At 38.2% G+C, this 21101-nt stretch overlaps 1 protein-coding gene across 2 annotated transcripts; it reads left to right on the forward strand.

Moving 5' to 3' along the window:
• The first annotated feature begins 17230 nt into the window (after positions 1–17230).
• On the forward strand, positions 17231–20982 carry LOC122718711 (CCR4-NOT transcription complex subunit 7). 2 transcript variants are annotated; one of them, XM_043943987.1, is made up of 8 exons: positions 17344–17363; positions 17767–17861; positions 18128–18298; positions 18872–19057; positions 19131–19290; positions 19386–19662; positions 19743–19883; positions 19963–20982. In XM_043943987.1, exons 4-8 carry the CDS (start codon positions 18913–18915, stop codon positions 20089–20091), a joined length of 852 nt encoding a protein of 283 aa, XP_043799922.1. In that variant the 5' UTR covers positions 17344–17363; positions 17767–17861; positions 18128–18298; positions 18872–18912; the 3' UTR covers positions 20092–20982. The 2 variants fall into 2 exon arrangements, with proteins under 2 accessions (XP_043799921.1, XP_043799922.1); XM_043943986.1 differs by lacking the exon at positions 18128–18298 and having other exon boundaries at positions 17231–17363; positions 19963–20980.
• The last annotated feature ends 119 nt before the right edge of the window (positions 20983–21101 follow it).

Raw genomic sequence — 21101 nt, forward strand, 5'->3', positions numbered from 1 at the left:
GACCAAACCTCGTTGCACAGGGGCTTCGGTTGAGCGGTATATACGGTGAAACGTAGTAGCTCTCTCTATGCAGCGTGCACAGGACGGACGGGGTGGCGAGGTGTACGGGGGAATTGGGTGTAGGGGGGGAGGGACATCGGTGGTGTAGCAGTGGTGAGGGGTGGCGACAGGGGTGGCAATCAATATGGGCCTCAACGCAAACACGGCGCCGCTGTTGTACTAACATCAAATAGGCGGATAGCGACCGGTCGCCTGCCTCGTGTGCATTGTCTGCTCTACTGCTCTGTATAAACCGGCCGGCGTTTTTCAGACACGAGTCCCGCTGATCGCCCGGATCCCCCGCTCCAAGATGGAAGACGGATTTTCGAAAACGCCCGATCATTCATTCACCGTCTCGGTTTCGTTGCTCGGGATTGATTTTTCGAAAAAAAAAAAAAAGAAAATCTGGCTTAGATTTTTTTCCCCTCCCCACGTTTCTTTCTTTCTTTCGAGAAATTGGGATTATAATCATTTAATTTGAATTTGAAATATTAATTTCATTAATTTCGAAAGAGATCGTGTGTTCCGTGTTCTAATTTCGTTTCGAAAATAGAATTGTCGGATCAATATGTCTGAAAATCTTTTCTTGACCTTGAGGAAGGTTTCCTTTGATTGTAGAAAAAAACGATGACTCAAAGAGGGAAGATTTCATGAAAATTCCTAGTCGAGGAAGGAGGGGGAGGCAATTTCAATTAATTCCTTGCGGTTACGCATTACTAGTTCAAAACGAAAACTTTTGCAGAGAAGAAAAAAATTCGGCGTAGGAATTCCTGTCCGCGAATTTTCTTTGACGAATTAAGCTCCGCTCCCCTGGCGGCGGAGGTGGTGGCGAGGAGGAGGAGAAAAAAATTCAAGACCGAGGAGGGGAACAATAGCGGGAAAATAAATTATGCAAGATTACAAAGAAGGCAGGGTTCGAGGGGACACTTTTATATTATCCGGGGACAGCGGTAGCATAATTACCACCCTCCTCGACCCTCGTGCTCCTCGCTCCTCGCTCCTAACAGCCAAGAAGGAAAGAAAGAAGCGAAAGGAAACGGCCCCGTTATGAGATGCGAGCTGGTTTTCTTGGCCGCCAGTTTTCCGTGCCATTCTTTAGTAAGATTTCCCCAACGTAAACAGCCGAGGCTGATTCCACCACGGTACTCGACTTGATTCCACCCTACCACCCTTCGAAACGAGCGAGCGCACTCCACTTTGTGTGCTCTCGGTCAACGGATACGCAAAACAGTCGAATTACGTGGACTTGTGTTCCACCACTTCAGCTCTCTCTCTCTCTCTCTCTCTTTTTTCCCTATTTTTTTTTTCCTTTCTTCTTTTCGAACGCTTTTGGGGTTTTCGAGAGCACTCTTTCGAGGAACAAAATACGAATTTTCTCTCGGTTTTTTTTTTTCGATACGTTCGTTGTCGTTGAAGGTATGGAAACAATTCTGCGATATAATTAATATTTTAAAAATACCGTGGTAAAAATGATAGATAATTTAAAGTGTATTTTATAAAGTATATATTGAAATTTTTATGGATGTGGGGTAATTATTAAAAAAGAAATTAAAATTATCTAATGGACAAACAAGATCGACAGAATATAAAATGTAAGCAGATATTGATTTAATAATATATATATTAAATTGTATATATATATATATTCTTACATAATAAACGAAGTAAAACATCTCATCAAGATGTCGTTATAACATCTTCTTTTGGTACATTCCGACTTTGTGCTCCCCCATCCGCAAGCTTCTGTCAATTTGAATATTGAAGTCGCATCTTTGAATATTGAAGATGGGTCTTTGAACATCTCAGGCACGATCCTCATCTATTATAAAATCCTCGAGTACCCTGAAAGAGGATGACACTTTCAACAGACAATCTTAAAATCCTTGTTCCTTTCTGCAAATCTTCATGTCGAATTTAAATATTTGTCCTCAATTTTATAAGTAAAAAAAAAAAAAAAAAGAAGGTACCAAAAGACATTTCATATTGAACTTCAATAAGATACATTACAAAAATTAACGTTTCATTGAAATTGCATAATTATGTTATATATATATATATATATTTTCCAAATTGTTATCGAGAATGAAAATAAATGAAAAACTCATTATACACGTAATATAATAAATACATAGACCATAAGAATGTATTCCCTACGCGAAGATATGAAAGGAAGTTAGCACGAATGAAGACGGCCTCCTTGAACTACGGAATGGAAAGGGTTGAGGGTTGATGGAAACGCAAGATGTTAATGAGGCTGGAGGGTTGGCATTCCTAGCGGCCTCCAAGACTTCCAAAGATTTCTCCTTGGTGACGTCAAGATTTTGCTCTTCCTCCGTTCTCCGTTCAATTATGATGCATGCTGTTTTCATTTATTCAATAATTTATTATTATCAATATCTATTACAAAAATAAGTATACTACGATGGAAAAAGTATTCCTAGTATAATAAATATAAAAGAAATTAAAAGTGAAAGCATCTTTGAGTTTTTTTTTTTTATGCAAAACATTTAATTTTAATATATTATTACTTAATATATTAACATTTTATATCTAATTTATATAACATTATAACAATGTTATAAGAGTGTACAATTTTAATGTTATCATGCTGTAGATCTTCATTTTTTTTTTCCACCTTTTTTTCTCCAGCAATGGCGGTTGTGGCCAACCCCTGCTGCTCTTAAATTATTGTCCCTCGGGGTGGAGCGATACCGCGAGGGCGTATCATCGGAGAGATATGATATTTCACTGCTAAGGGTGGTTCCATTTGATGGACCAACGGACCAATAACGTTCCAGTTTTTGTCCATTCATATTCGGTTTCATAACCGAGTTGCACGCACCACCCATTTCGTACGAATATCATCATCCATTAAACGATCAATTTAATTTGATATTTTTTTATAATAATAATAATAATAATTCTCAATATAAATAATATTCTTCCTCATAAACTATTCTCTTTTACGATTAACCAATGTTTATTAAAATTTTTCCTTCTCATTGAAATTATATAATATAGCACGGACAAATTTATTTAAATTTTGATAAAAGAAGATAGGAAGAAGAAAGACGCGAAGAAAGATGGCCCGTAAACATCGCAGGAGGACAGAATTGTCTGGACTTATAATTTTCCAAGAGTTCAGCAAAATTGCAAATGTCAAGTACAGCGCAACGTCTAGAAGATTCAGAAGAGGGTGAGTTGCGGTGAAAACGCAAGGCTGCGAGGGCTCGGTTAAGGGGATAGGGGAATGCTGTCACAAGCACACCAGCTGTTACTTCTGCTCTGGTAAATTTTGCGCTCACCGAATGATCTTCGCCATCTGCGATCGGTTTCTAATGCCTCGGCGAATCCGCGTTTTGTCTTTCCTTGTCGCTATCTCCCTTCTTCTTATATCTCGTGAGAAAGCAATAAATTTTGGATCCACGAGCACGAGAGATTTAATCATAAAAGGGGCTCAAAGAATAATTATTTCATAAACAGAAGTAAATATATACGGATAAAACTTGTTTCGAGAAATTTTGTTTATATTATACAAATGAAGACTACTTTTATGAACTTGTTATTTATATTAATTGGTTTTAATAAAAAGTCAATCTTTAATTTTGATCGAATGTATTGTTATGTATCGTCGCAAAAATTTTCAACATGATTTAATTACATTGTTACAATTAAAACTTAAGAAAAAGAAATGAAAGAAATCCTATTAATCCTATTAATAATTTTCAAATTTAAAAAATATTCCCTCGCTTAAAAAATTCAAATCACTTTCCATTCCCAAAAATTTCGTTTCCCCTAAAATGATTACAAATTATTAAAATCACAAATTCAAAAATATGTTCAAAAAGAAGAGAAGTGAAAGTGTTTCTCGAAATGTTGGAAAGTGATTAAAAATTTAAACGCGTCATTTTTCACCTCGGAAAATACGTTTGGCCGGAGTCCACAAAGAAGCACGGCCTTAATGGGAGGAAATTACGCGGCACCCCCCAGGAACGCGGCGCTGAGCCGCATCCCCCGCGGAATATCGGGGCCGTTTAAAAAGGGAAACGCGGTTTTACGGTCCCACCCCCGCGTTGGCGTATCAATTTATACACGGCATCGGGAAATCAAGCGAAGGAGCCATCCCCAAAGCGAGCACATCCCTGGAAACCAGCCGAGGGGTTGAAGCGGCGGCGGATCCAGCCTTTGTTTTATACTTACACCCGGTTTCAGATTCGTGATGCATTCAAACGAGCGATCTTCCCTCCGTATCCGGGAAAACCTGGGGCGAGAGAGGTGAAGAAGAGAGGGAGGGGGTGGGTTCGGCCGCAGCGGAAATCAAACTGCGATTGCCATTTTTATTTCCGCGTGATACCTCCGAGCGCACGGGGCGGTGATTTTGATCCGCGCCGATCTTTTCTCTTCCCCCGGTTGAATGCCGGGGAAAGTGAATCGAGTGGATGAACGATTGCCACGATTATTCCCGCCACCGTTTTTCCGATTCTCCAAGAAATACGTTTCGCTGTGTGTGGATGGGGATGTGGGGCTTTGGGGAGGAGGAACGAAAAGTGAACGATCGCGTGATTATAAAATGGTGGAGAATAGCTATAAAATAATTGGATTCTTGGATCAATATTATCATAGCGTATAGATAATTAATCACATAAACGTTAATTCCTTTAACATCTTCGCAATTTTAACTTGTCCTTCTATTAAAATTGAAAATCGTGATTAATTGTCCCAAAGTAGTTCGAAATTGTGAAAATAATTCGTCTTCGTCCATTTAAGAATTTCGATTTTTTACGCGTATCCAAAGGTACGAGATCACCCGTACGAGATGTCGCATGATGTGTCGGGATTCACGAGTACGGAATCACGAGTGGAATCGTGATACGGTATCTCGTCCAGAAGGGATCGCTTCCGACCGAATAAGCCGAGGAGGAAGAGGAGGAACACTCCTCCTCCTCCATCCCCTCCCCCGCGAGAATAACGGCGGCAGTATCGTTCGGCAAATATTTCGATAAATCAGCGCGGCGGAAGGCGGCGTGGCGGTAAGGTATACAACGCACACCTTAATGTCGCATAAATCTCCCACTGGAAAATTACACCGATGTGAGACAGAGCGGGGAGGGGATCGGGGAGGGAAACAGACGCGAACGGGGCGAGAAGGAGAGGGACGTAAGCTCTCAGGGCCGGTGAGGAGGCGAGGAGAAGGAGGAGGAGGAGGAGGAAGAGGGAGAGAAGGAGAAGGAGGAGGAGGAGGAGGAGAAGGAGGAGGAGAAAGAAAGAGTCAGAGAGAGAGTCTTTGGGACTGCGAGGGTTGGTGAGATGGGCGAAGGACGGAGTCGAAGGGGTGGCGGAGCCGGGAGCAAGGCGCGCAGCTTCAGAGATCCAGGGGGGTGAGGAGGGGGTGAGGGTGTAAAGCGTACGTTTTCCCCTCTCCTTCGGCGGGGCCACCACCAACGGAGGCAGAGGCAGGAGACGAGGAGAGAGTTTCCTCTTTCTCCAGCGCCATTGCAACCCCAAAGCCAGGGGCAGCAACAGCGGCAGCCGCGGCGACGCAGCAGCTTTCCCCACTTCAGAAGAAAAGCACTTTCATAAATCTGCCAGCAGATATATGTGCGCACAATTTCCGAGATCCGGCCATTAAAGAGCCGCTTCTCCGCTCCTACTCACCCCTGACTCGGCCACCCATCCACCCACCCACCCTCATCCCGCCGTGAAACAAACCTTACCCCTGCCTACCCCTGGATCTGATCCGGATGGGATTTATTTGTAATCATATTTTGAGGGATTAGCATTGTTAATTAGGTTCGTTTATCTAGCGATTCTGAATTGTACTTTGTTAAATGTAACTTTGTTAAATGTAAGTGTTTATTTAGATGTGTGGAACGAGATGTGTTTTTGTTGGGAATGAAAATGAAAAATTATTTTATGATCCAATGTGAAGAAATAGTGGAGATTTCTTTGTTAACTTTAAAATGATGATGGGCTAATAATAATTTTGTTTTTTTAGTTAGCTTTTATTTTTATGTAGAAATGATTATTAACGTTTCATGATACATAATTTCAGAAATAGGATAATTCGATTGATGTCGTTAAACGATCTAATCCATTATTAATATAATGGTATAAGTTTCGTGAAAAAAAATGGAAATTATGCCCTATAATAATCGGTACGTTTTAATTGAATTTTTCTTCAATTGCTTCGTCAATCGGATTGACTCGGGCGAAGGGATTAAACAGAGAAAATGCGAGCCGTTTCGTAATTTATTTATCACGCTTGAAATAATTGAAACGTTTTGTTCAAATAACAATAAAAGCAACAAAAATATATTTCCCTCTTCAATTTCCAATATACCCAAACATCGTTAATTCGTAACAAAAATTAACGAAATCTAATTTCCCTATAATAATCCAAAATACATAATACAATTTCAAACTTTATTTCACGATTACATATCTACGCGCATCTCATATGATTTACGCGAAATCATTTTGAACTGAAACGCCCAAATTCGCCAAAAACGTCGATATAAATATTTGAACGACCAAAATCCAAAGAAACACCCTTTCTCGCGAGTAATTTTCCCTCGTGGTTACTTCTATCTTAATTTCATCCCCGATTCCTCGTCGTTTTGGGCATTCAGCTTGCTCGAAATGCTATGAAGAATAAACAGCTAAGCAATGCCACCCCTCTCCATCCACAGCTCTCACCTCGACGAAAACTCGACGCGTTTAGATAACGCGGCTTGAAACGGCTCACACCCCCCTGTTACCCTCGATACCGAGCGCCACGTGGAGTTCACCCTTTCTCAGGCAAGAAAGAGCGAACGAAAGAGAGAGAGAGAGAGAGAGAGAGAGAGAGAGAGAGAGAGAGAGAGAGAGAGAGACAAAGTGAGAGGAGGACGGGGAGGAGAAAGGGAGACGGTTGGCCCGCGGACCGAGAAACATGCTGTAAACAGTTTACTTCTAAACCGGAGAGTTACCTATGTATTTTCAGATAGGGGTGAGTTATGCTCGCCGACGCCCCCAGTGAACGCGGACCGTTTTTAAAGATTTATCCCGCCCGTTGTCGTGGAGGACCTGCTTGATAAATAAGCGAGATACGACGAGTTCGGAGGGAGTTTCGGGGCTGGCTTCGTCGGATGGGGATTCTTTTGATTCTTCCTGCTTCTTCCTATCCTGGTTGAAGGGGACTCTTTGTTAACGTGTTTTCTTTTCGATATGTTGTTAACTTTTGGCAACATGAATCGTTACGATATTAGTGATTAATCGTCGATTAATTTATCGTATTGGAATGGATGAAGATAATGGGGGAAAGATAAATGAAGGAACTTCAAAAATATTGATATATATATATCTACTCTGAAAGATTTTATTATAAATTTCCAAATTTTTATGAGTTTGAAATTCGTATGGATTTTTTTTAAATAAGTTTCATCGAGTTAAAAAGTTTATTTTGTCTTATTGACAATATCTTAGAATTGCATTTTCTTTTCAAGAAAATATATATCATTCGAAAAGTTCATCATGTGTAAACAAGAAATATCATTATATATAAATCGTNAGATTTTATTATAAATTTCCAAATTTTTTTAAATAAGTTTCATCGAGATAAATTTTTATTTTGTTTTATTGACAATATCTTAGAATTGCATTTTCTTTTCAAGAAAATATATATCATTCGAAAAGTTCATCATGTGTAAACAAGAAATATCTTTATATATAAATCATCTTTCTAATATTCGTTTAATCAATTCGCTTTTCCGACTAAGAATTTAATTGGAATTGTTCCAAGTTTTGAGATCCAGCTCGTATCGTGTCGTTGGAGCTTTGAGCGTCGAAATAGCGGGTGACCGAGGCAAGGGGTGGCTTCCCCCCACCCCGAGCGGGGAGAAACAGATGACCGACTTAACTGCGGCATATTATACGAATTAATTACCCTGCTGGTGAATGGGACGGACATATTATTTATCTGCCCAAGTTCCACCCCATCTTCGGCGAAACATCCCCGGGTTGTAGCCAGCTACCCTCATCGCTGGACGAGCCGGCATCGTTTGTCTATCTTTCTATATCCACGCTCGAGTAACTCACAATTCCACCTTCAAACCGGGACAAAGGGCAGGCCAAGTTTGCTCGAAGCTTCCCGTCCTCCGTAGATAAGGGGAAGTTCTTTCCGGGGGTTTTAATCGGCCGGATTTTTGCTTCAAGATTTCACTGTGCGAGGCGCCGAATGAGATCAGTCGGCGACCGTCTTCGCTTCTTTTTTCTTCTTTTTTTTTCTTTTTTATTTTTTTTTATATTTTATTTAGAAATAATTAATATTTTAAGATAAACTATTGTAATATCACAAGTGGAATTTACAAATATGATGATTAATAATATTATATTGATTATATTGAAAGTATGTAAAATATTATTAGTGAAATAATTTATTATAATTAAATATAAGGAACGCAAAGAATTTTTTAACGTATTAAAAAAACACCAAAAAATGAAAATCACAAGATCTAGAAATATTTGTCAATATTAAACGAAACGTCAGTTCATGAGAATAAAAATGTAAAATAAATTTTTAAAAATTACTTTCTATTTTTCAACATAACAAAGAAATATGGAACACATTGTGCGAAAAAATTAAGAGGCAGAGAGAGAAAGAGAGAAAGAGAGAAATGAGAAGAACGTGAAGGAAAGCGAGGAGTGATAGAAAATAAGCGGACGAAGCACACGAGTAAAAGGGAAAAATCGATATGGAGTGGCCATCAGCTCCCAGCAACAATCAAATTCGAGGAAGAAGGAGAAAGTTTAGGATACAGCGACGGGGTCTCGCTTCTGCGAAGTTTCCGCGCGAAACGAAATAAAAAGGGAGAGGAAGGGCTACAAAGGGGATATTGCCCTTCCACATATAAGCGCATCGAGAGATCGTTAATTCTGGCCGATGATTACGATCTAAATGAAAGGAACGCGTCCTGAATAACTAGCAACGTATTTCCGTACTTTTTTTTTTTTACCTAATTATCTCGAATAATATTTCAAAGATATTAAAAATTATTGAACGTATAAATAAAATAAAAAAATAATAATAATATACCACCATTTTTAAACTTTTTACTCGACTTCGTTTTCATAATATAAAATTATTCTTTGATACTTCTTTGCTTCTTTCTTAAAGTTTACTTCTTTGATAAAAATCTACAAAGATTTAAATCTTGACGAAATAATTTTTACACTCTGGCAGGAAAAGAAAAGAAATTTTACCCAATCGATTTAAAATTAAACGTGTCGGAAAGAATATCCGAAAAGCATCGATATACATATGTCTCTCTAGGAAAAAAAAAAAGGGAAAAATTACACGTGAAAATTTCTCTGAAGAGCGCGGTGTTCAAAAAAGCCGTGGAGAATGTGGGCAAAAGGCAGAGCGCCGGTAGACAGTCGTTGAACGGTAGCGAAAACTGGCCCAAACCGTCGAGTCCATTTGCCACAGCAAAGCACGATCTCACCCTCTCTCCCTCCCCTCCCTCCTCGAGTCTCGAGTCTCACCTGTACCCAGGCGAAGGGGATGGCAAGGAAGGAAGCAAGCAAGCAAGAAGGGTGGAGAAGGCGAAATACATCAGGATTGCATCCCCACCACCGGACACCTTCCCCTTCTCGCGGTCGCGCAAGGGGTAGGAAGCTGGACGAGGGGGTGACTCGGTTGTGGCTGCGTTGAACGGGGTGTCGGCAGCCCCGCCCGTCATATTCCGCGAGGGCCAATCCCGCGTGTGCTTTTTATTAGATCCATAAATCCATCATATCGCGCTCATCCCTCCCCCTCCCCCTCCCCCCGGGGGAGCAGCCATTGGCCAGGCTTATGACTTCGCGGGCCAAAAAAACGCGTATCGCCGGGTTTATGGCGGTGGCGCATTGCGGACGTTCCTTCACCCCGCCTCGTTATTAATATTGAATTTTTACCCGCGAACGAGACAAGAAACTGTGGTGGGTTAGACGCGGGGCGCACGCGCACTCGCTCGCTCTCAACATCCCTCTGTCCACCCAACGTTGGGCTGGCTTTCTCTCAACCTACTCTACCTACTCTCTCTCTCTCTCTCTCTCTCTCTCTCTCTCTCTCTCTCTCTCTCTCTCTCTCTACCGTGAGACAGAGCCGTGCAACCAACCCTTTTCCGAACCGATCACCATCCACCGCTCGCCGGTCCACGGCCGGTCAAACACAGAGCCGCGCACAGCGTCTGGGACCCGACCGAACGCGACGTGTCGCCCGGATCTCGTTGAAAAATGCGGCCTGCACACCAACGCGGACGAGATGATCGCGACTAGTATAGAGTAGCTTTCTTCTTCTTTTCGGGGGGAGGGGGAAGAGGAGGAGGAGGAGGAGGAAAGTTGGAGGGTGGAGGAAGCGGCTGAAAGGGGGATGGCGGTGCGCTGGAAGACCAGGGGACTCCTTGACGGACGCGGGGATCAATAACCTCCGATAGCATACTCGGAAAGCTATATACGGGGCCATTTCCAGCGGCAATAAAACGCCATAGCTACGTGTATTGCGATTCTCTTGCCGGCCTCCTATTGGCCGTAAAACACTGGCCGGCTGAAAGGTTGAATTTTATCGTGAGGGGGAGGTGGGGTGGGGTGGGGTGGGGAGGGGGAGGGGGGAGGGGGAGGAGGGAAGAAATATCGATGGGAAAAAGGAGAACGGCCACCCCCGGTCCCGTTTCTAGAATACATGCATCGGAGGGGAGGGGAGGGGGAAGGGGAGGGAGGTAGGGGGTGTCTTTGGGGTTGAATTGTTGCAGGGGGTGCGTTTACGTTACTCCCCGGGACCCGAGTATTTGATGGGGACAGGGATAAAGAGTGGAAACGAGAGAAGAGTGGTGTGTATGGTTTACGGTCTCCGCGCGAAAGTAGTCGCGATTTCGGGGGTTATAATTTTTCCACGATAAATACCGTTTCGATGTATTTATGAAGATATTTGTTTTGGGATAGATTTTTAAGGGATTACGTCTGAATCGTATTTCAGACGAGAACTTGAAAACTTTCCGTGAACGTAACGGTATCGATAAAAACTATTTTTAATCCGTTGATATCACTCGATAAAACGGTTTACTACGCTTCATATGACGCGTCTATATTGGAATTGATTGGTCGAACATCGAGAAGACGTCAAATTTTAATTAGCAATAAATGATTTCTTAGAAAATTAAGAAACGTTTTAATTTTCATTTCTTCATATAGAGTAATTGTACTTAACGTCGGTTAACGTGTATAATAAATTTATTTTTAAATTAAGATTCTAAAACATTTGTGATACGGTTAGTTTAATATTGTAAATAAGTTAGTCGATATATAATAATGCAATAAATTAATTTGCTGATGAAGTAGGGAAAAAGTGCAAGAATTCTTCAGGGAAACATTTTATTTAACCACGCTGTTGAATCGCGTGACAGAATTGTAACGCGAGATCGATTCAAATATCTAAACATCGGGAACAGTTAGCTTTAAATCGAAAGGATAGTGAAGCAAATTTATAGTTAGCATTTTTTTGCTCTTCAATGTTCATTTTACTCTCCTATTCTAAAAAATACATTTTTATATTTACTTAAAACATAAGATATTCTATCTTTCTTGCAAATCAAAAGGAAAAAAAAACAAACAATCATCGAAACCGTATTTTCCTTTTTATTTTTTTTAATAAAAAATGAATAAAAAACAATAAAGACGATTCCTAAAAATCAAGGATCAAACTTTTACATCCATTTCTTAATCATAATTTCTTACCATTACAAAAAAATAATCGAAATAAACAAAATTACTACCCCAGTCCACTTAAAAATACATCCAATATAACTCCTCCCAGTATGATATAATATACCAATAAGATTTCAAAGAACTCCGGTTCTCAAGTTACCCCCAAGAGTTCAACTTACCCCCCAAGTGGAAGACCTCACGTATGAATATGAACGAAGCTGGTGGCGCGAGTTCATTGGACGATGCCAACCTCCAATCATAAAATGGCTCGATATGAGCCGAGCTATGATATGATATTATCATAACACGGCCGGATTATTATTGGTCGGAGTCACCCTACTCCGGTTTTCCTTGCTCCTTCCTTTCTTCCGCCGTTCCAGCCACCCCCGAACGCATACGTTTCTCGGCCGTCGAGGTGGGGCTCAGCCCCGCCAGCCGTCTCTCAACCCTCTTCAACCCTCCCTCCCAACCACCCACCCCGCCGACACCCTCCAACCCCCCGAATTATGAGGATCAATACACGAGGAAGCTTGCAAGGGCAGCGCCGACGCTACTCGCTTGTCGACCTCCTTCGAGCACGGACTCCCTCGACAAGCTGGACCTTCCACAGCCTGATGGCTGCTCGACGGCTCACTCCACCGTTCGATCTAAAGCAGCTTCTACGATTGTTCGATCGTTGCATTTTCGCCATCACTTCGGTCATCGATTTTTCAAATGCGAAAGTTTGATATTCGATGCTTTTTTTTTCTTTTTGGTATCTTTTTTTTATTTATTTTTTCTTTTCTATTTTTTTCCTTTTTTTCTTTTTTAATCTTTGAAAATTATTCTAGTTTTTAAGCATTTTTTTTTAGTAGTATTTAAATTTTTGAGAATATCGAGGTAAATGGGGTTTCCACTTTCATGCGAATCGATTATATATCTCTAATTATTTCAAGTTTTGAGAATATTTATCTTTTATCCTTTAATTACAATTATTGACAATTATTTATATATTCGCCCTTTTCTCTCTTCAAAATGATTTCTTCTGTTTTCAAAATGTTCTAAAAACTCGAGCAAGTAATTATCCAAATAACGTTTCTCATTTTCAAACATCAACATTCATCAATAAAATTCTCTCAACTCAACAAAATATTCAATTCCAATCGACTTTCCGGATCAAACTTCCAAATCCTCGCGTGTTTTATCCAAACACGTACGCACGTCTTCAAACTTTCATCGACGTGTCTCTATAGCGATTTCCAAATCGCTAATAGAGCGCAAACTCGCCCTTCTTCGAAATAGTAAAATATCCATAGACACGCCGCCAATTTACCGCCGAAAAACAAAAGAATCGCGGAAAGGCACGCGTGGAAAGGCAAACGCGGCCAAAACGGGTCTCCTCCTATTCTTTCTCCACCCCTCTTTTTTCGCGCGAGGGGCGACAGCAAGGGGTGAAAGCGGCACCGAAAAACGGCGGCGCCGCCTGAACTTACCTATCCCTCGCCAGATCGGGACGTATCAACTGGTGGGGCACAGGGTGGAATAAAACACGCTGGAAAAGACGCGACGCGGCGCGGCGCTGTTCGACACACGAATTCATCCCCTGCGCGGCGAGGGGGTTTGCGCGGCCGCGGTCTCATATGTGCGTGGCTGGCATTATATCGCGGAACAATCGATACATGCCGTCAGCACCACCAACTCGCTGCTCCACGAACTAAGCCAACCAACCCTTTCCATCTTCAGACCGCAAACTATCTCGTCTTCGGCGGTCTCTCGTAACCGCTCGGTTCGACTTGGTTCAATCGGACGATGATGATTCACGAAGAATATTTGTTGATTTTCCAGACGAAAGCAAGTCGATGAAATTTTTATTCCTTTTCATTTTTTAAATTTCTTTTGAATTTTATTCGATTTATTAATATATCAGGGTACGTATAACGCGAACATATTAACGGTCTCCGCATTAATCTTTTGCAATGTTTTTTAATTTCTTCTTTAAGACGTTATAACTAATCAATGATTGCAATTTATATATATTGTTATAAGTTTTAAATCAGAAACTAATCATACATGTCAAAATAATCATAATCATAATTCATAATCACCAAACCTTTACGAAATTACTTTACTATTCAAAAACCGTTTCGTACTCAATAGTCTAAAAACTCTGAAAAAAAATACATCCAATAAACTCATCTCGTTCCGTGCACCCTCCTGCAAAAAAAAGAAAAAAAAAAAAACAAAAAACCTTCGCAAACCTCCGCCAACTCTGCTCGCGTCCGAAAAGTCGTCGCGCAGTCTTGCGAGACGGGGAGGGAGGGGAGGAGGAAGAAACCCACCACCCTCCCCCCTCGCTTATAACGGTCCGTTTGAACGGCCGTGCACACCGCCAGCGGGCCACTCTCGACGAGACATCGTAACAGACCAAAGGTGTCGGCGTGTAAGTATCCCCTAGAAAACGGGACGGCGTCGTCGGGGGTGGGCGAGGGGGAGGGGGCCGGATCGGGTGGGAGCCGGCCGGTGGCCGAGAAGAGGAGGAAGCGAGGCGGCCAGTTCCCCGGGCAAAAGGAGGAAGCCGAGTGAATTTTTTATCGGTAAAAACTCCATTAGAGAGAGAGAAGTGCCGGTGTTTGTTATTGGTCATCCTCGGGAGGGAAGACGGCGAGCTGGAGGGGCTTGTCCGGCGCAGAGATATCCATTGATCCAGGGGATGGTAGATCGCGAACGGTACCACGGCTCTGGCATCCCCTCCTTGCCCACCAGCCTTCCCGAAGCATCTACAATGTTCCTTTCGTGCGGCCGCTATCAAAGAAATCAATTACCCGGCAACACGCGCGAGTTCCAAACCCCCTCCCCCTGCGCCGCTGCGAGCTGCCCCCGGAGCGGGAAACGAGAGGTGTATATGGGGGGGTTGAGGCGTTGAAGGAGGAGGATCGAGGAAAGGGGCGGAAGGTGGAACACCGCTGGCCGTCGCACATATTTATTTTATACTGGCCGCTCCTTACGCCCCGGCACCGATGGAATCCTTTATCAAGTTGCGCCCCAAAGCGCGGAGAACTCCGCCTTTTTCTTTCGCCGCGATCGATGGCAGTGTACCCCCTCGATACGAGACAACTCTCGATACCCATCCCGAATTTCGAGTTTCCTTCGCTCTTTTGCTTTTCATTTTCACACGATTATTATTATTATTATTATTATTAATTTTGAATTATGAAACGGTGTAGAAATTCGTGAATTCGTGAATATTATTAGGGGCTAAAATGTGTCGATGTATGTATAAATAATTGTAACGCTATCGTTTTCTTTACTTTCTCGTCTATCGTTCTTATCATTCAATATACGTATTTTTCAAATGTTCAAACTAGATAAAATGAATGAAGATTTTCAACGTGAAGCACGAGTTGTCGAATATCCCTGATTTCTGGAAAATCAGGCGGACACGTCAAGTTGTGACACGGGGTATAGGTGGGGCTGATCAGACAGGTGAACGAGCGAGGGTGGACCAGCACGATGAACGTCGGTCGGCTGCAGGAGACCGATAGGATACGGCGGGGATGGTGGTGTAGGATCTCTTGACGCGTGCATCGATGTCCACTGGCTCCCAAGGGAAATCCACTTCATGATGGGAATCCCATTATTTCCCGAGCGATATAAAAGTAGGTAGTCCACGTGCTGTCCAGTTCAGGCCATTCCACTAGCCCTCTCACCCCCGACTCCCCCTTTCCGCCTATAGCCACCACCGCCACCGTCTCCTTTCAACCGGGGAACACCCGCCCCACCTCTTCTTCCTCCCTTCGCGATTGTCTCTCGATCCATTCGCAATTCATTCTGGATTCGAAACTGCCCCCGACCAAGACGACATCGAGGGTAAATCGTTTTTACTTTGGATTAATACGTCGTCTTCGCTGGAAGAGAATGGAAATCAAATCGTTTTCCACCGTGTTTCCTGTTTGAAATTCTTGTATTCTTGTTTGAAATGTGAGATACATTACAGAAGTAATGATTCTTACAAACTTATAGATTTTCAAACTCATGAATTTATTTTCGAGAATTTATTTTTTATATATACAGTACTTTGCCGAACCTCTGATCGATAACTTTATATTTTTGCTTAATACAAGAAGGGAAATAGGAAAATATTTTTTTTGCGTATACATGAAAGTCGATAGTTGATTGTGATAAAAATAAGAAATAAAAATATTTTATTGTTAAAATCATATCAGAGTTGCAAGAGTTTTTTTTATCTTTATTTTTTCCTGCCGGCTTTTGATTGTCATTTTTATTAATACGAAGTGATAAGTGAACAACGACGTGAACACACACAATATTTGTTTCTTATATTGAAATTATAATTGCCAAAAATATTTCAAATTTGGATGGAAATCGATTTCAAATTTGTCAAGATTGTCAAATTTCGGTATATTTTTCCATTAGAATACATGCAATTCTATTATAATTGTAGCATACAAGCAAGGAGAGTGAATAGAAGAAGAAGGATAGAGATAGGATAAAAATTATGGAATCAGCGCCATCTCTAGAGTGCCGTAAATGAAACACAGAAATAAAGGATAACAAATAGTAAGAAGAGGATAGAAATAAAGTAAGAATTGATTGCTAGCGCCATCTTTTGAGTATTAAAAATATCTCTTAGAAAAATAAGTTAGATAGATATTCAAGAGATGGCGCTGATACTTCTCTCTCTATCTTATCTTAACTTTGAAGAGATATCTTTGGTGCTCAACAGATAGCGTTAAGAGATATTTATTCTATTTCTATCCCTTTTTTATTTGCACTCTTTATCTATATTAGTTTCATATACTTTAGAGATGGCGCTGATTCCATAATTTTTATCCTATCTCTGTCTTTCTCCCACTATTTGCTCTCCTTGTCTATACTTTTGGCGCGTACAATCACGATATATCAATTCATTATTTCTCTTTTAAAATGTTTAATCTTTAATGTAAAAAATTATAGATATTATATTCTAGGTTTTATAATATATTTCTAGAAGGACAATCTTGGAATAACAGCAATGATTTAAAGCCCAAATTGTCAGTAAACTGAATAATGATAATAGAGAGTATTGATATAATTACCTTTTGTTTCATAAATTAGTTTCATAAATAATTTAAAATTTTTATTTTCTGAATCAAATATATTATAAGCATTGTAATTAATTTTGGCACAAATTCATATTTATTAAAAATAATCTTACCGTTTAATATATAAAATATATAATTCTTTTCTTAAGTGCATTTCTTTATCTCTTCTTCTAATTTCTAGATATTAAAATTCTCACTTAGTTCTGATAATTATATTAATTTTCACGAATATATGTATTAATATAGAAGAACTTTTTATGGATCTCAATTAATAATGCTATAGCCTAGTGTTATATTTTGTCTGTAATCTTAACAATACTACGAACGAAGATGTCCGCTCTGGCGATTTTGGCGCCCTAACTTCAGGTAGTATATAGAGGGAATTGCTGCTTTGAGTTTGGACACTCGTTTAACCTGTTTGCAGTGTGACAGAAGATTTAAAAGAGCGATAAGTGTTTTACAAAGCTTTATTTCGCTTAAGACATACCAAAACATCGTGTGGAAAAACGAGCATACAAAGAGGTATATTATAATATTTATTTCTTTCACATTCGCTTAAACAAGTTGCTTTTGTTTATCTGAAATACATAACCTATGTTTTTATCTATACATTTATTTAGGAATTAATAGTTTCCAAAATTATTTCTTATTATTTAATATTATTTTTTTAACAGGTTTTATGTTAATATTATATTTTGATATTTTTATTTAGTATAAGATCGTTATTAAATGACGATACACATTTGCGCGGACTTCTAACCTTTAAATTGAAATGTTATTTACCGATCACTTGATTCATATTTGCTTAACATTTTTTAATTTTTCGTGCTTCTTACATATGAAAATAATGTTTCTAAACTTAAATTTATATATTATATAATAAATTTTATTTAATATATAATAATATTTATATGTATATTTACAGTGATATGAAGAAGGTAAAACTGTGACAGTGGGAATTAAACATAAAAATAGCTCCGGTGACGACAGGAATATCTAACCTTATGCCCTCGGCTACCGGTATGTATTAATTTACAATACATTGTAAATATATAAATATTTACTTTTTTTTACAAATGTATTGCTTTACATATAATATTTTTGTAACTTCATCTTAGATCAACAGGAATTACAGTAAAGTTTAAGTCAAATTAAGCCTTGAGAAGTGTTGGACTTGACACATATTTATTTAAGTTAAATAATAATTGATTGTATAATGAATACCAAAGGTATATGCCAAAGTTATATGACATTTAAATAATGAATGTGGCACATACGTATTGCAGGAACTGTGAAGCAAAATAGATAAAGTACTTTGGATTTGTGTGGATGATATTACGTCAAACATCCTTCCAGAAGAACTACATAATTGAAGTCCTCTTTGAAAGTAGTAGAATAGATTAAAACATGCAATGAAGTTCCCAAGAAATATTCAGTCGCTGTTGCTGCAAGAAAAGGTGTGCGCTTTCAGAGAATTTCAGAAGAATGCACAAATCATAGAAGGTGCAGTTATACGAGCCATTATGTAGGCTCTGTAAGATAAATAATAAAATTATTAATTTATAAAAAAAGTACTTCAAAATATTGCAAATATAAATAGTATTTATTATAATTTCGTATAATTTGATGATAAATAATCTTTGTATACTAAGTTATAAATCAAATATAACATAAGGTATATGACCATTGATTATAATAAAATAATAAAATTTTGTTTCCATAATGAGATTTGACTGTATTAAAAAATTTAGTACAATCTTCATTTATGGTTGGTCTATACCTGTGTGTAATCAGTTTGCGTTATTCAAGAACTAATGCTTACTCAAGGCAATTGATAAGAGTGTTTATACAAATAGTACCAACCAAAAATGGTCTTTCCCACAATTTAAAATGGAATAATTAATTGCATTATAAAATATTATTATTTAACTATGTATTGCTATGAGAGAAAATTATTATATGGAAAAATTACATTAAAATTTATAATCTATCTTATGTAAAATAATATTTATATTTTTATATATTTTCAGGAGGAACTAACCCTATAGGGCAGCAGAAGGGTGGGGCGACTATGCCCAGTAATGAAGAATGTGGGATCCGAGATGTTTGGGGTCATAATCTCGAAGAAGAATTTCGAACAATTCGGCAAGTCGTACAACAGTATCAATATATTGCAATGGACACTGAATTTCCTGGAGTAGTTGCTAGGCCCATTGGTAAGATATAACAAAATGATAATATTATAATAATTATTCAATTTTAAAATAAAATATATTTTTTTTATTACAGGTGAATTCAGAACTAGTGCTGATTATCAGTATCAGTTATTACGATGTAATGTAGATCTCTTACGAATAATTCAACTCGGTCTTACATTTCTCGATGAATCGGGAAATACACCTGGTGGTAGTTATACGACATGGCAATTTAATTTCAAATTTAATTTACAGTAAGTTTGAGATATATTTCAATATAGAATAGCGTAAAGACATAATGATAATATGATAATAATAATATGTTATATATATATATATAATTTTATAGAGAAGATATGTATGCACAAGATAGTATAGATATGTTGCAAAACAGTGGTATACAATTCAAAAAACACGAAGAAGAAGGCATTGATCCATTAGATTTTGCTGAACTATTAATGACATCGGGAATTGTTCTTGTTGACGACATAAAATGGTTATCCTTTCATTCTGGTTACGACTTTGGCTATCTATTAAAACTTCTTACAGACCAAAATTTACCACAGGAAGAAAGTGAATTTTTCGAACTTCTTAGGATATATTTTCCAACAATATATGATGTAAAAGTATGTTTTCTTAAATAATTATTTTCCATAAACATTAAAATCTAAATGTATAATTTTAATATGTAACATTTGATTCACAGTATTTAATGAAATCTTGCAAAAATTTGAAAGGGGGCCTACAAGAGGTAGCAGAACAATTGGAAATTCAAAGAGTTGGACCACAACATCAAGCTGGATCGGATTCGTTACTTACCGGAATGGTTTTCTTTAAAATGCGAGAGGTAAAAAAATCTTTCAATTAAAAATATGAGTATTAAAAAATATATTATAGATATAATATTGAAAAAAATTCAATTTTAGATGTTTTTCGAGGATAACATTGATGATGCAAAATATTGTGGTCATTTGTATGGTTTGGGAACATCATTCGTTGTAAATGGTTCAGGAGGATATCTAGACAGTAATGGAGATAATTCTTCGTCTTCGTAATGTTAAAAGCTATCACATCTCAGTCGGAACAGATTATTTCATTACAAATAAAATGTTATAAATAATGTTTCACTTAATGATCAAGCGTATAGTTCATATTCACAATATTACATTCAAATCACTGCTGTAGATTATAAAATATCACTAATTGAAAATGAAACTATAGGAAGATTTTTTCATATTTGTGCATTTTTTGTATCCTCGAATTTGAGTCGAATTTCGTAGGTTTCTCTTCTGTGATACGTGCTATTAATCGAAAATATTTACAATACTGAACAACATAAAATATGTAATATAGTTTCTTTACAAGTGTTTATGACAATATTGGTATACAAGACAATTGCAGTACAAAAGAAAAAAAAAGGAAACAAATCTACTTTTAAGAATTTTGCAAAATCTCTATTGGGATATGGAAGGTTGGTTAAGTATAACAAAAAAAAAAAAAAAGTTAAGAAAAAACAAGATTGCATTGTTTAAGTACATCTATCAGTGTTCATATGTACATTTATCACGCAATGCATTTATAGATCAGTACATTTTTAAGCCTGATTTCTTATTTAATGTTTTAATAAATATTCATCAAAATTACGCTTTGTGCAATTTTAGATCAACTGAATAAAATATTAATATGTAGTATTTGAAAACAAAATTCTATAATTCTTATGAATCTGATTTTATAGAAAACACAATTAGCAAAAAAAATTTTTTTATTATTATTATTATTATTTATTTTTCAGGTAGGATCTCTTATATTATACTACATATTTTTTATTGTGAGAAACGCAATTATGAGACTAAAGATAGAATGATCTTCTGCCACACTTTAAAAATGGACATCGCAAAACACATTTCTTTTGTAAATAACACGTCGTTCCAGAAATACAATAAACAACTTAAAAAAATTATGACTTTAATTGATTATATATATATATAGAAAAATAACAAAAAAAATTCCATTAATTAATATTCCGTGTTATTCGACAAATAATAAAACAATTTCTAATATTATC

Source organism: Apis laboriosa, unplaced genomic scaffold (assembly GCF_014066325.1).
Source record: "Apis laboriosa isolate Shangri-la unplaced genomic scaffold, ASM1406632v1 scaffold68_cov148, whole genome shotgun sequence".
NCBI classification, from domain to species: domain Eukaryota; kingdom Metazoa; phylum Arthropoda; class Insecta; order Hymenoptera; family Apidae; genus Apis; species Apis laboriosa.

Excerpts from the sequence above, each read along its gene's own strand:
- LOC122718711 (XM_043943986.1), top strand. Across the intron at positions 19,058-19,130 it reads AGTAGTTGCTAGGCCCATTG|GTGAATTCAGAACTAGTGCT; the intron begins GTAAGATATAAC and ends TTTTTATTACAG. Across the intron at positions 19,884-19,962 it reads TTTTCTTTAAAATGCGAGAG|ATGTTTTTCGAGGATAACAT; the intron begins GTAAAAAAATCT and ends ATTCAATTTTAG.